Here is a 13466-nt window from a genome sequence, read left to right on the forward strand (position 1 = left end):
AGATTCTCTCTCGGGTCGCGTGTAACGTCTCATTCTGTCAAACAAAGGCAGGTAATCCCGAGCGTGCAGCATCGATTGTGGGCACTCGACGGTGTAAAACTAGGATTCAGCCTTCAAGGATGTGGAACTGCAGGGATTCAGTCAAGCTACCGTAAACACTTGAGTTGTCATGCTGTTGCTTGTGATAAATGCAGCTAAAATTCTTCTTTACACTTTGCTCACAGCGTAAAAAAAAACAGGTTCAGCCTTGTGACAAACTGTTAAATGCCTTAAATGTAGCTTGACTTTGTCTGCCTCACAATGACTGAGAGGTAATGCCTGTTAGATCTCTTTATCCGTCACGTTGTGCTGACATTTCCCTGTCGAAGGGAACTAAAACAGAGGGTATGATCTTTAAATAACCTGCACGCTTAAATAGATCAATTGATTTCTGATGGGTTTCTTTTTTTTCCAAGTGTGTGAGACCTCAACAGTTAATCAGCTGTATTAAAAGAAGTGCTGTCAAACTACTGATATATGGGACACTTAATTAGCTTTTATGTCATTCACCTGCATCTGCCGCTACACTTTGGATTTCAAAACACATTATCTGCTGTAAGAGAGTGTATCTTTTTTTTTTTTTTCACAACGAGGGCAGAGCAGCTTGTCCCGGATTTGTCAAAACAAACTGGATAAATACTGGAAAACTGTCATAATCTCACACTTTCCTATTTTAACCAGATGAGATGTTTTCCTGAGTCCAATTTAATGAACTAGGGCGAAGAGGAGCGATGCAATAGTTTGTTTCGATGTATTTATTTGTATGGAAATGCATCTTGCGTTTAACCGGCACGGCATCAGCAGGGGACCTTTCATCAAAGAGGAACGTGGTCGTCGTACTCTGCAGTCCAGTGACTACGGGCCAGCCAGGACTGAGCATGAACTCAGTGTTACGTAGGAATGTTATGTGAGGGTGGATTTCTCCTGAAACTGATACAGTGAGAAATCACGGGGGGGGGGGGGGGGGGGTCACACTGTTACAACCGTTGACTGCAGGAACTCGTTTTGTACTAAAGAAGATTGATAAATCGTGTCTCTGGATTAAACGCCTATGATTTGCAGACCAAATAATGGAGTTACTGAACAGTGTGGTGAGGTTTATCGATATTCTGGGACTTGCTATCATATCAGCGGCGTTGCTGTGAATTAATTCACCAGGTTGTGATCAATGCAAGATATCGTATGTATGAATCTCCGCCCAAGCACAGAGGTGAGGAGCAAGGCAAGGTTTGATGAGAGGTTAAGACTGATGGGAACCAAAACGCCAAGAGACACTGGCAACAGACCACAACTGACGTGAACTAACATGAGAGTGGTGACACACAAGGTGGCGCCAAACACCTGACGACCAAACACCTGACGACCAAACTAAGATGCGTTCAGCTGACGACCCAACAAGACGCAGGTGGAGGGCAGGAAGGAGCTGATAGGAGGAGAAACACCTGGAGCGGAGCTGTGACTGACGAGGGACGATTAACCAACGAGACCCAGGTGAAGCCCTCAAAAAAAAGCAAAAGAGGCGGGAAACAGATAAGGACAGGAAGTGACCAAAGACGCAGGAGGAAAGAGTTTCCAAAATAAAACAGGAACTGAACTAAAACACAGGAACACACACAACTAAAGAGTCCAGCAGTTGATAGCAAACACTCACAGGGTTTAGACGGGTCGTGACGTGTTGCTGCTCTGGCGAATGCAGGGAGCCAACGCCTGCTCCACTCAGATACGCAATCGCACAAAGGAAAGTCGGCCATTGAATGTTTGGAATGTTTTCTTCCCATTTCAATTGAATGTTGCATTCCATCCAGTCCAAGCTGACTCTGTCCGCTCTGCTGGTTTTAATTCATCAACTCATCAATGTCATCGCACGAATGTGGACAAACGTGGCGTTTGAGCAGCTCTTGTCTTTCATACGCTGTTGGTTTAAGGTTGGAGTTTGACGTAAGAGGATATTAATTCAAATTTAACATCTTTCGATGTTGATATTTTGCTTGATTCAAGTCAAATGTTATAGATCGTCAGTCTGACATCAAGTTTCAAGTGAAGTTGAGCATCGTCCAACGTCGAGTCATATTTTTCAGATATAAATTTGACTCCTGTGTGAGCAGGGAAAAATTTTTGTTATTGTACTCATGAAATGTGTGTTGTTTTATTATGGAAAGAAATTAATGGTGCTCCCTGGTGTGGTTTTGTCCTTTTTGGTATCCAAAACGAAACAATTTCCAGCCATATATCGTAATCACTGGTGCGTGAATTCATCAGGTGAATACAGTAATTGAAGTACGAAACCCTACACGTTTTTTTTGGATAAATGTGATTTGGTGAAAGCTCACACCAAGTAGTCTTGTTTGACATTATTCTTTAAAAGGTTTTGAATCAAACCCATTCAAAGTCTGCTCAAGCGCTATCAAAATTGGCATTCGAGAGAGTAAAAGCTTGTATCCGTGACCGCACAGGGGTCCAACTGATGCCAGTCGGCTCACTTATAAAACCCAGGCAGAGAATTGTTGGAAAATAAGAGAAATCCTTTGACACGTGTGTATAATCCCTAAAATGTTTCGCAGCTTCTTCAGAAAGTAAAGTATGGCTTGCGATACCTGCAGTTCTTACACAAAATTTAGATCGTTTTTTTGTTGTTTTGGCATTTTTAAACCAGTAAAAAAAAAAAAAAAACGCCATCCCTCTCATTAATTCCCACGTTTTCGAAGAATGACTTCATGTACACTCCTGTCAAACACAGAGCCATCCTTAGGCTGTGGCAGCTGGAGAGAGGGCTTGAGCCGGATCCCATCAGCGGCACCTACACACACTCGCCAGAGTTCACAAGAAATCCAGCTAAGTGCATCTGTGGGCGCGCGTTCAGAGATGTGGGTGTGTCGCACGTCTATTGTTGGTGTATTTTGGGGTTTTCTTTGTACCAAACTCCTCAGAGAAAGAAAGAGATGAGCCCGATTCTAAATATGAATTCAGGGAAGTATCTATGGTGTGACTGTGAGGGATTATTTTCATTATTTGAACTCTTTATTATTATCTGGATGAATAACTCTTCACAATGTACAGGTTTGCTAAAGAAAAAAAAAACCCACGGCAGAGAACTCCTCCGACGCGGCAAACCCTCGCAGTCACGGTGCAGCCAAAACTGACTCACCACACAATTCACACTCATTCATTGAGTATGGAGGGGAATCCCAAACTCTAGAATCACCCGAAGCCTCAGGACGAAGGTGACCTGCGACCCCCACAAGTACGTAGAAACATCAGACCACTACTGATGGGGTTGGTTCAGGTGCTCTGGCCTACACCGAGGGTGGGGGGGCTTAGACTTACTCCAGTAAGGGGGACATGGTCTGCACTGGTCTACAACTGCACGTCTGTTCCAGTTTTTCATCAGGGAACACCTGGCAGTTGAGCATAATGGCTTGAAAAATTAAAAAAATCACACAGCCCTCGGAGAGCGTATACCGCCGCCAAGGTGATCTACAGATCTGGATCACTTCCAAAATGTAATCAATTGAGAATTTCGTCAAAATCCATTCACAGCTCGAGAAACAGCGCCGGTGATCGCATTACCTCCTTGAGGTAATTAAAATGGCGCTCACATCAATACAGCCAATCAAGTTGCAGCAGCAGCAGAAGCTACTTTCTGGTGAGATCAAGCCACAGTTCCATACTTGCTCTCCAGAAACAGTCTCAGTCTCAGTGCCTTTCAGCTGCTGATGCGCACGTTTGCCTCTAAATGCGAATACGATGCTGCAGGTAACACCTGTTTCTATTCTGGAGGAATGTCACTGTGCACCATGGAAGCAATCCGTCTTGTGATTGAGACAAAGCCACCGAAAACAATTGCCTAGGCACTCATTGTGGCGTGGCTTTATTACTTTACTGCTAGAATATGAGAGTTTCTTTGTCATCTGAATGATAATCAGCTGTTGGGAATGTAAAACACTGTCCTGGTCGTTGCTCCGCCCCCTCTGACACTCCAGGGAGCATAGCAGACTACTTCATGTTTCCTCCGTCACATCTTTGCGAGGAGTTTGATATGACGCTCTTCCAAGTCGAAAAACTCTAGTACAGTGACCAGGATACGTATCGTACTCCGTCTTCGAGCCTGCGGGCACGGAGGACTGCGTCAGCCCAACCAAGCCCATAGCAACACGGGAAACCGAGCCCACAACCCCCATTTTGGTGCATCATCTTCTGGAAGCAGCACTTCCATAAGTGACGCCTGATCAAGTTGTTGTATCGGAGAATGGCTCGGCTCCTTAAAGTGATTGAGAACAACACGCCAAACAAAAAAGGAAAATCTGTAAAATGGCACGGAATAATTCAGGGTTCAGGGTTTGAGAGAGTGAAATGCTCGTAAAAGTTACTTTTGTAGTCGTGCACCTCCCAGCGCTGCAGCTAACGGTTGCTGCCGTCACAACACGGTCAAACTGTAGGTCTGCAGCTGGCTCGTCTCGCTTTGGCGTGAATCAACAGGCGCAGAGCTCTTCTCCTCCCACCTGCATAGCGAGAGGCAGTTTAATGTGAAATTAGCATGTCGTAATTGATGTGCACTTCCTTGTTGTGGTCTGCACAAGGACCTGTTTGCCTCGGTCTGCCTTCCTCCACATCCTCTCTCTCCCTCTCTCTCTCCCTCTGGCTCACAAACATGCACGTCCACCACCCCCCTCTTTCTCCTCCACTCATCTCCCAACTCCCCATCTCTCGAACTTGTTATTTGCATCGCTCCTCTCTCCAACCCCCCACCCATCTGCTTGCTGATATGGTGATGCTGCGAGTCTGACTTAATAAAGCTTGAAGTACGTGTTGTCATTCCAACTGTCGATCATTATAATTATTCATAGATAGAGCTGAGATTGGAGTGGGAGGCGAGGTCTCAGAGCAGCAGCGTCATAGTACAGCACGGTGGAGGTGTTTTCACTGGGCGGAAAGGAGGAAAAAGAGGGCTTTCTTGTGCACGATTCAGCATTTTTTAGGACTTAAAATATGGTGTGAATATACATCGCTGCTTGTGTTGCATCTGCAAGTTTCCAGTCGGTCGGTCATGTAAGGCCAAAGCTAGTCATCCAATTACCTGCTGCAGCCTGCTGGTGTTACGACATATTTTGCCTTCAGTCGTATTTTTTTTATTTTTTTTTACAATAATACATTAAAAAAATCCCCTTTTTTATATTAAAAGACGTGCAGTTTCATTTTCTAGGGAGGTGCACATGAGGTTACACCGAAGGGAACCATGTAGGATACCCAGCTGCCTCCGTGGTGGGAGGATGAATCAAGCCTCAGAGTGAGCGTCTTAACAGACTGACCTTTTCAAAAGCACATGTCAGAGATGCCTAACAACTGTGCAGGTATATAAATACTACTGTGACAGCCAAACACTGAAGTAAACGACACTACCAACTTCAAAATCATGGTACAGATGGGTTTTTTTTGTTTTGTTTTTATTTTAACAAATGAAACCAAAGACAGCCTGCAAAAAATATGCAGAATAAAAAGAAATATAACACAGCACGAGACTCTTAAGTGGTAAGCAGTTACACAGGTATGCTAACAGCACTCACCCAAAATTAGGATCCCAAATTGCCCTCGTCCTGTTCCTCCTCTTCCTCCAGCTTCTCATGAAAATGTTTACCTCTTACTTTGTGAAACTGGACAAACGCTCATGATGCCGCGTAACCTCCGATTCAGGAGATGCATCATTGCACAATGATGCCTCAGTGTGCAAAACGCATGGCGCTGATCCCTGTGGCGCAGTGTGGCTCGCAATAAACTTGCCAAAGTTTGTCGGAGGGTTAAAGTGTCGTCTTGTTGAAAAATGGACGGCTACAGCAATTTTCTGAATTGATAATCCAGACACAGCGTTTGCCCTCTCCATGTTTAGACATAGTGATGGGGGGTGGCCTTGCAATGATCCCATCACATGGAGCCGCTGTGTCGCTTGAGAGAGCATCCACCTCCCCAGACGTCTGTGAGGTAAACAAATTCTGCAAAAATATCAGTTCATATTTTTGTCTGTAGTTGGTTATTTTGGTGATTGGACCATTGATACCAGCAGGCCGCTTTTGTCATGTGCAGGTTCCTCTTAGTTCATTTCTTCAGGGCACACATCAAATAAACTTATACCACATTCATAATAAAATACCATAAGAATAAATGAAATTAAAGTAAACTGAGCTGCTGTGACCTAGCCGGTAACCTGCTAGATGACAAGTACTTTACAAATATCAAAGAAAATACACACTGAAGAATTGAGAAATCATTTTCATGGACTAATTGAAGTCATTTTCTGAATTTGGGTCTCTGGTGAGATTGTGTTCACCCTGCATAGAGTTTAAAGATTACAGTCCACAGCTGAGGGAAGCTAGAATCAATAACACAATAAGCTCCTTTTTAATCGGTTCTTTTGTCACATGTATGCAAGGTTTGCATCTGTGGCTTTATTTGCTTCTCCGTCTTTCATGCCGGCACATGACACATTCTTCTGAAGCTCATGTTTGTTTGCCGCTACATCTCTGTGAAATCAGCCCCTTTCATTTCTGTTTACTTACACGTCTTGTTCCACTACCAGGAGTCTATCTGCAGAGGCCAAGGTGAAGCACTACTTCGCAGCATGTTAAAATAGTAAAGGAATGCCTTTGAAATGAATTAGCCTTGGCACACATGGAGAGCTGCAACACTGCAGAAAGCAAAAAATACTGTAATAATTTTCAAAAATGAAAAGGCAGATGATATGAATTATTTAGCTGGTTCCTAATCTTAGCGTGCCGGCCTTGTCCTCTCTTACACCTCATTGCCACACACTAAAGTCTGGAGTCCGTTAGGTCTGATAAAACGCTTGAAGTCTGTTCATTGCCTGTGGAAATCTCCATGATTTCTTCATGTTTTCAAAACTCCTCCTCTCCATCTTTTTGTCAGTTCAGTTTAAGCTAATAGGCTACGAGTGAGCTAACAAGCTACTGCTATTTCTGCAACTGTCTCCGAAGCATTCCATGCAGGTATTCCGCAGTTCTGGGTGTGGGAGTATGACGAAATTAGCCTCTTGCCCTGATCTATTCAGGGTGTTAGGTGGTTCATAGTTCATACCAGAGTTCAGGAGAACGTCTGTGGGTACAAGGTGTTACACTTTGGGTGTCTTGGGGCATCGTGTGATTCAGTGGGTCAGTTTTGTCATCGGCAGAGGGTCTGTGCAGCTTTTTGTGACCAGCTTTCTCCTTGCACCAACTCTGAATACGCTAGCATAGCAAAACAGACTACAACTTGGACAAGAAGTTGTGTAAAAAGGTCTGTCCCTTTTTTTTAACTTCCAGTGCTGGGGAAGACGAATTCGCTTACTTTCTTCCCTGTCCGTACGTCTCTATTAGTGTTATTATTCAAACTCTGCATCTTCTTGGACACAAGCATTCAAGCATACGCCAGAAAGTTTCTGAAGTATTGCCGCTGTTGGCATCTGTTTAGGAGTATAAGAGGCATTCGACAACAAAGAGGAACCATCTGTTAGTGTGTTTAGCGAAGGAGTGCAATTTTTGTCAACACTCTCTTTGTCATTACAGACAGCACGGCCAGCATCATCGCCAGGCGACGACGCTTCAACCATCTGACCCAGGAGCTTTACGAGCTGCCCATTGTGGTGTGGGACAGTGGGGAGCCATCGTTGAGTGGGACCAGCACCTTGACCCTGCGGGTTTGTCCATGCCAACGCCACGGCAGGGCCAGAATGTGCCAAGGCGAAGCGTTCCTCTCCTCAGCAGGTCTCAGCACGGGGGCTCTGATTGCCATCCTGGTGTGCATTGTCATCCTGCTGGGTACGTTGGTGCAGCCACTGTGGGGCTTTCAGCAGGGGGGAGCTGCTCAATGGCAAATATCTGGAGGGCACAGGCAGAGGAGGAGGAGGACCATAGAGGAGCAAGAGAAAGTAGAAGGGTTTGAAAGGGGTTGACAAGGGCAAAGGAGGAGAGAGGGATGAATAGACATATAAGGACACAGGAGGAATTCAGAATGAGGGTAAAAAGAGTTGGTGAGGGCAGGGGTGGAAGAAAAAGAGAATATAAAGGACATAAGAGAAGGAGGACACAGCGAGAGGAGGCTTGAGAAGAGGTGACTAAAAAGGAGATGGTGAGGACAAAGACAGCGAAGAGGAGGGGAATGGAAATTGCAAGGTCAGTGTGATTTAGAGTGGAGGCATAGAAAGGATACTGAGAATAACACAACAGGGGTTGGAGAGGCGAACTTGAATCTGAGAGCTGCCAGGATTCCTGCTCAGACACGAGCCGCTCGAATCATCAAATCACGTTAAACATTAATCAAGCATTCAATTCACCTCTCACCTGACAACTTCTTTTTCCTTTAACCCCAACACATCCGTGTCATGACTGAAAAGCCGAGTGTGGAGGAATGCAGTGACAGCCAATAACATAGATGTCACTTGTTGATTTCATGTGTGACAAATCTGTTTTGCATCGTGCGCGCTAAAGTACCATCAGTTACAACACACAGGGCTGCATCCATGTCTACCAGCTCCTTGTAGCAGCCAGAAAACATGTTCTCAGTCAGTGTGTTTGTGTGCCTTGTTACTATGGAAACCTGTCTTTGCAGTGACAGGATGTGATTATATATAAACTTGCAAAAATGATCTTGTCACTTCGGATTTGGAATGCTTACTATTTTCTTTACAAGTCAGAATGTAATGCGAGAGATGGAAAATGTGAAATATCAAATTGACCTCGTTAAATTTATAAAAGGAAACACGCTTCTGTCACTTAAAATTGGAGCGTGAGACGCTGCGGACCAATTTACTGCATTAGGACCCGATTAGACCAAACAGTCTGCTAACATGGCTCCACCGCCGCTGCTCTCCCTGTCACTGATTGTCTATGGACATTAGCGCGTGAAGGTTATGCATATTCATACTGGCTCCCTCTCTCCTCAATGCTGGATTCTTTGGCTGAGGAGAACAAAAGGCCATCGCCACTGTTTGGAGCCAACGCTGGAGTGAGAGACAAAAGCTGAATATAATCAGCAGTAAAAGGCAGATAGTAGTTAGGACAAAGGGAAACCCAGGAGAGAACCTGAACGCACCACAGCCATTGTTACCTCCTCGAAGGAGGTCAGGTTGCTGGTGGTGTTTGACTGTCAGCGGGATTGTAGAAAAACTACAGGGTCATTTTTCACCAAACCTGGTGGAGGGGTTTGGCGTGAGCCGGAGAAGAGTCCATTCAATTTTGAGGAAGGTTAGCCAGAGCGCCATCTGGTCTGTAGATGGAGGATATACCATTTATGTTTACGGTTTTGCAAACGCAAACGTTCTCTGTGAATAAATGCAACAGTTGCCCAGTTCGTAGGGGATTTTGCTCAGATCTGCAGGCTGCCGCTGTCTTTAAGAAGAAAGCTTGAGAAGTGACCACCTATTTCTTTACTACACACTGGGTTTTGCTCAACAATACGCTCTCACATTCTCTCTGCACATTCTCATGGTCTTTCTGCACATTATCTTCAATAACCGGCATAGGGATGCAGTAAAAGTGGACTTGTAGAAAAGTTTTCACCCTGGAAGACGGATATTTGTAGATGGACCAGAACTCTCTGGGGCTGTGAGGGGTGCATTGAACAACGGTTAGATCTCCACTGGCCTCCGCTGAGCGTATGAAACGGCCTGAGAGGACCATTGAGGGGCCGTTAATGTAGAGAGTGCAAAACAATCTGTTGTGTACCGAAGAAATTAACCTGAATACAATAGACCATGAACTGGTGAGGTATGATACAGTAGAAAGCTGCTCGCGACGCGGCAACAGCATTGAACCTCCACGGTGAGCGGTGGTGAGCAGCACAGCGTGAGATAAACATGAATAATGAAAGTGCATTAACTTCCTGTCTTGGTAGATTTATAAAGTTTTTTAGCAGAGAGCAAAAACACTGCAACCCAGAAACACGCGTGAGCAGGTAAATAATCGAAATTCTTTAATTCGTACTTCTGCTTGACCCTGCTCCCTTTCAGATTCTCGCTTTGTGGATGTAATTGGCTGCTTGAGAAGGCGAGCGATAAGCAGTGTCCCAGACAAATTACATTTCTCACCCGCTGTGACCCCACTTGGCTCGTCCAACGGGACTGAGTGGGGTTAAAGAGGTCAAGCAAAGGGAATTTGTGTTTTGGGCAAAGTTTAGCCACACGCATGTGAGATGACATGAAAAGTACAGAGACGTGGAACAACCACGTCTGTGGAAACGTTCGTCATGTGGTGCCACAGTAATGAAAATCAAACTTAACACCAAAAAAAACCAAACATTAAATGATGTGATTACAGCTCGTTTTTAATATTATTTCACATTTTAATTAATTTATTTACTTGGGATATAAGAACATGCGTGAAAAGAAAATAGCAAATTTTTTCATACTAAATATTAAATAATATTTAACTTGTGTTATTTTATGACTGTTGATGTTTTGATTTTTCCCCTTTAAAATCATGAATGATTTAAAATACATACAAATAAATATCTTCATATATATTATCATCATGTACTCCTTATACATTATGCACTAATAATTATTATTAAAATATGATATTATGATTAACAGGGTTTTCATTAATTGTACAATAACTACTAATGATATAAAATACATACAAATGTTATATTTTCACTATTTATTTTTAATTTTTGAACTGTATTCATTTATATATTATTATTATTGTCATTCATTCATTCATATTATGCAGGGTTTTTTATTATTTGCACTCGAACCATTAATAATACAAAATAAATCGAACATATCAGACTCATGCTATGTGATATATTCTATATTAATTCACGCACTACTAAAGTAATTGTTATAGCTCATTGATAATTTACCGGCTTGTCCCCTCATTCTCTCAACCCTTTTCCTTGCTGCTTGAATGTAAAAGTATGGGAACGTGAAGGGAGGACGCCTCTGCCTGATCCATTGCCCTCATCTCGCTAATGCAGCATAATGAACTCCTCTTAGATGCGGCGCAGTAAAAAAGTACCTCCTTCCCTGACATTATTTTCTTTAACAGATGTTCATGTTAACATGGAGCAGCGGGGTCATCATTAACCCAAAGAAGCATAACTCTCAATTAGTGGTCGGAACAAGTTCCCAGATATCGCGTGTCATCAAGTATGACTTGGCTTCATGGCTTCATTAACACTTGGAAAGCTACTTTTCTGCCGACATTCTGCAACTTAATGATATCTACGCCTGTATTTTCACCTCACTCTCGAACCGGCCTCACCTATAATTAACAGATAATTACACGAGGCGCTCCTCCGCATGCTTACATAGGTTCCCGTAGCTCATCGTTTTGTAGTTAAGCTCGACGTGCGGTTGAATTTGCTCCACAGATGATGATAATGTGCATATTGTCATCAGCTCAACAGCTTGCGTTCAATGAATCACCAAAGCCGCGGTAATGTGGGCTGGAGCGTGTTATTGATTTACAGCTCCTCAACGCTTGGCCAGTTTTAGTGTCCTGATAGAAAATCAGATAAATATGCACATAACATCAGCTTGTGTTTATGGCTCACAACATGTTTGTGTGTCACGAGCTATGAATTCACAGATAACGCAGGCACACGGGGGCTTCGATTAGCATCAACAACATGGCTGAGCTCTGAGGTCACGGACAGTGGGACATAGCTGGTGTTTTCCTGTGGTTTCTCCATGCCACTGCGGGAAAAACACTGTTATTTTCCACTCCATATTTACGCTGCAATGGAGCTGAAGACGGAGGGAATCATATTTTGTGGCTGGGAGATAGAAGGTGTTGCCACACTTTGAATAATTAGTCAGACACAACTTATTCCCTTGATTATCCCTGTGATTAATTGATTATTTGCCATAAAATGTCATTTGGTCCCATGTTGTTGTTTTTTAAATGGAGGTCGTGAGATATAACTGCTTCCTGCTCTTTCATCAGTTCCTGGGAATCGCCACAATTTGATTGATCAAACGCCGCTAATTATCTCAAATTATATCTTCTTTGGCCAACAAATAATCAAAGTGTAGCAACAACTTTTTTCTCTCTGCCACAAATTTCTTCAGGTGTGGGAACAACTTAGATCTCATGGCGCCGTCATCTGCTTCCTGAGCGCTGAAGTCTGCGATCCGGCTCTAAAACTCGTTGTTTTGTTTCTTTTTTCTAATCGTTCTCCTCGTTTCTGGGTTCTCTGAGGTCACGTCACACCGACCCTGTGCTGAAATCAAAACTCCTCTTTTCTTGCAGCCATTGTGGTTCTCTTCATCACTCTGAGGCGGAGCAAGAAAGAACCCCTCATCATCTCTGAGGAGGATATCCGGGAGAACGTGGTCACCTACGATGACGAGGGCGGCGGCGAGGAGGACACCGAGGCCTTTGACATCATCGCTCTTCGTAATCCGGCCGCCGCTGAGGAGCTTAAATTTCGTCGGGACATTCGCCCAGAGGTGAGGCAACTGTGCGGCCCGCCTCACTGCCGCCGCAGCCCGTCGGTGGAGCTGGACGAGGTGGACGTCCACCAGTTCATTAAGCAGAGATTGGTGGAGGCCGACTTGGACACGAGTGTGCCTCCCTACGACTCCCTCCAGACCTACGCCTACGAGGGCCAGGGCTCCAGCACAGGGTCCATCAGTCCTTTAGACTCTCCCGGCACACAATCGGAGCAGGATTATAACTACCTGGACGACTGGGGGCCCCAGTTCCAGAGACTGGCAGAACTCTACGGAGAGGCAGACTCAGTCGTGATGACTTAGTGTGTGATTTCACTCCTGTTCAAACCAAATCTGACCGAAATCCGTTTTACAAAATTCCAGTGAACGATATAAACAAATACTGTTAAACTGTTCCAGTGGTTTTTAACTTGGACTAAAGAGACTGCTCTTTTTTTTTTGTTCATTTTGTCGCTTTGGATCATGGATCGTTCATGAGGAAGAAATAAAATTGATTTTGAGAAGGAAGAACAATACTATGGGGAAAAATGAAAGTGATATTTTCCTTGTGTATATTTTTTATTGCTCAATAAAGTCCTGATATCCATATGAGTGGATCTTATGTGAGAAAGTGCACACTTGTCTTCTTCCTCCAAAGCAGATGTGCGGTTCATTGGGTCCTCAGGGATGATGCTGAGTCACTCAAACACAACGCTGACACCATCAATCAAGGGAAGACAGCAATACAACCTTTCTGGCTTTGTGCTACGGTGTAAATGTTGGGTGGGTGCAGTGTGTGATGTGGTTTCCGGAGGAAAGGATCCCTGGCTGGTCCGACCGGCTCCACCCCCCTCCTCTCACTACCAAGAGCTCTTCAACCACCCACGCTCTCGCGCGCTCCGTCATCACGACCTCATTCACACGCAGGTAACTTTCAGGTTTTGCCGATCCCTCATCGTCAAACCAGTCTCGAAACCACTCTCTCCAGTCTGGTACATCCCACAGCACC

The 13466-nt window shown here is 44.3% G+C and overlaps 1 protein-coding gene across 1 annotated transcript in view; it reads left to right on the forward strand.

Moving 5' to 3' along the window:
• The window catches only part of LOC147241358 (cadherin-18), a 95426-nt gene extending 82352 nt beyond the window's left edge, over nucleotides 1-13074 (forward strand). Inside the window, exons 11-12 of the mRNA XM_086191099.1 lie at nucleotides 7590-7841; nucleotides 12276-13074. Of these exons, the coding sequence (XP_086047225.1) occupies nucleotides 7590-7841; nucleotides 12276-12781 (758 nt within the window). The 3' untranslated portion in view covers nucleotides 12782-13074. The remainder of the gene's footprint in view (nucleotides 1-7589; nucleotides 7842-12275) is intronic.
• Nucleotides 13075-13466: the final 392 nt, after the last annotated feature.

The sequence above is a fragment of the Aulostomus chinensis genome, chromosome 21 (genome assembly GCF_037954235.1).
Source record: "Aulostomus chinensis isolate RoL2024-O1b breed Wild chromosome 21, RoL_Achi_v1.0, whole genome shotgun sequence".
Lineage (NCBI taxonomy): Eukaryota > Metazoa > Chordata > Actinopteri > Syngnathiformes > Aulostomidae > Aulostomus > Aulostomus chinensis.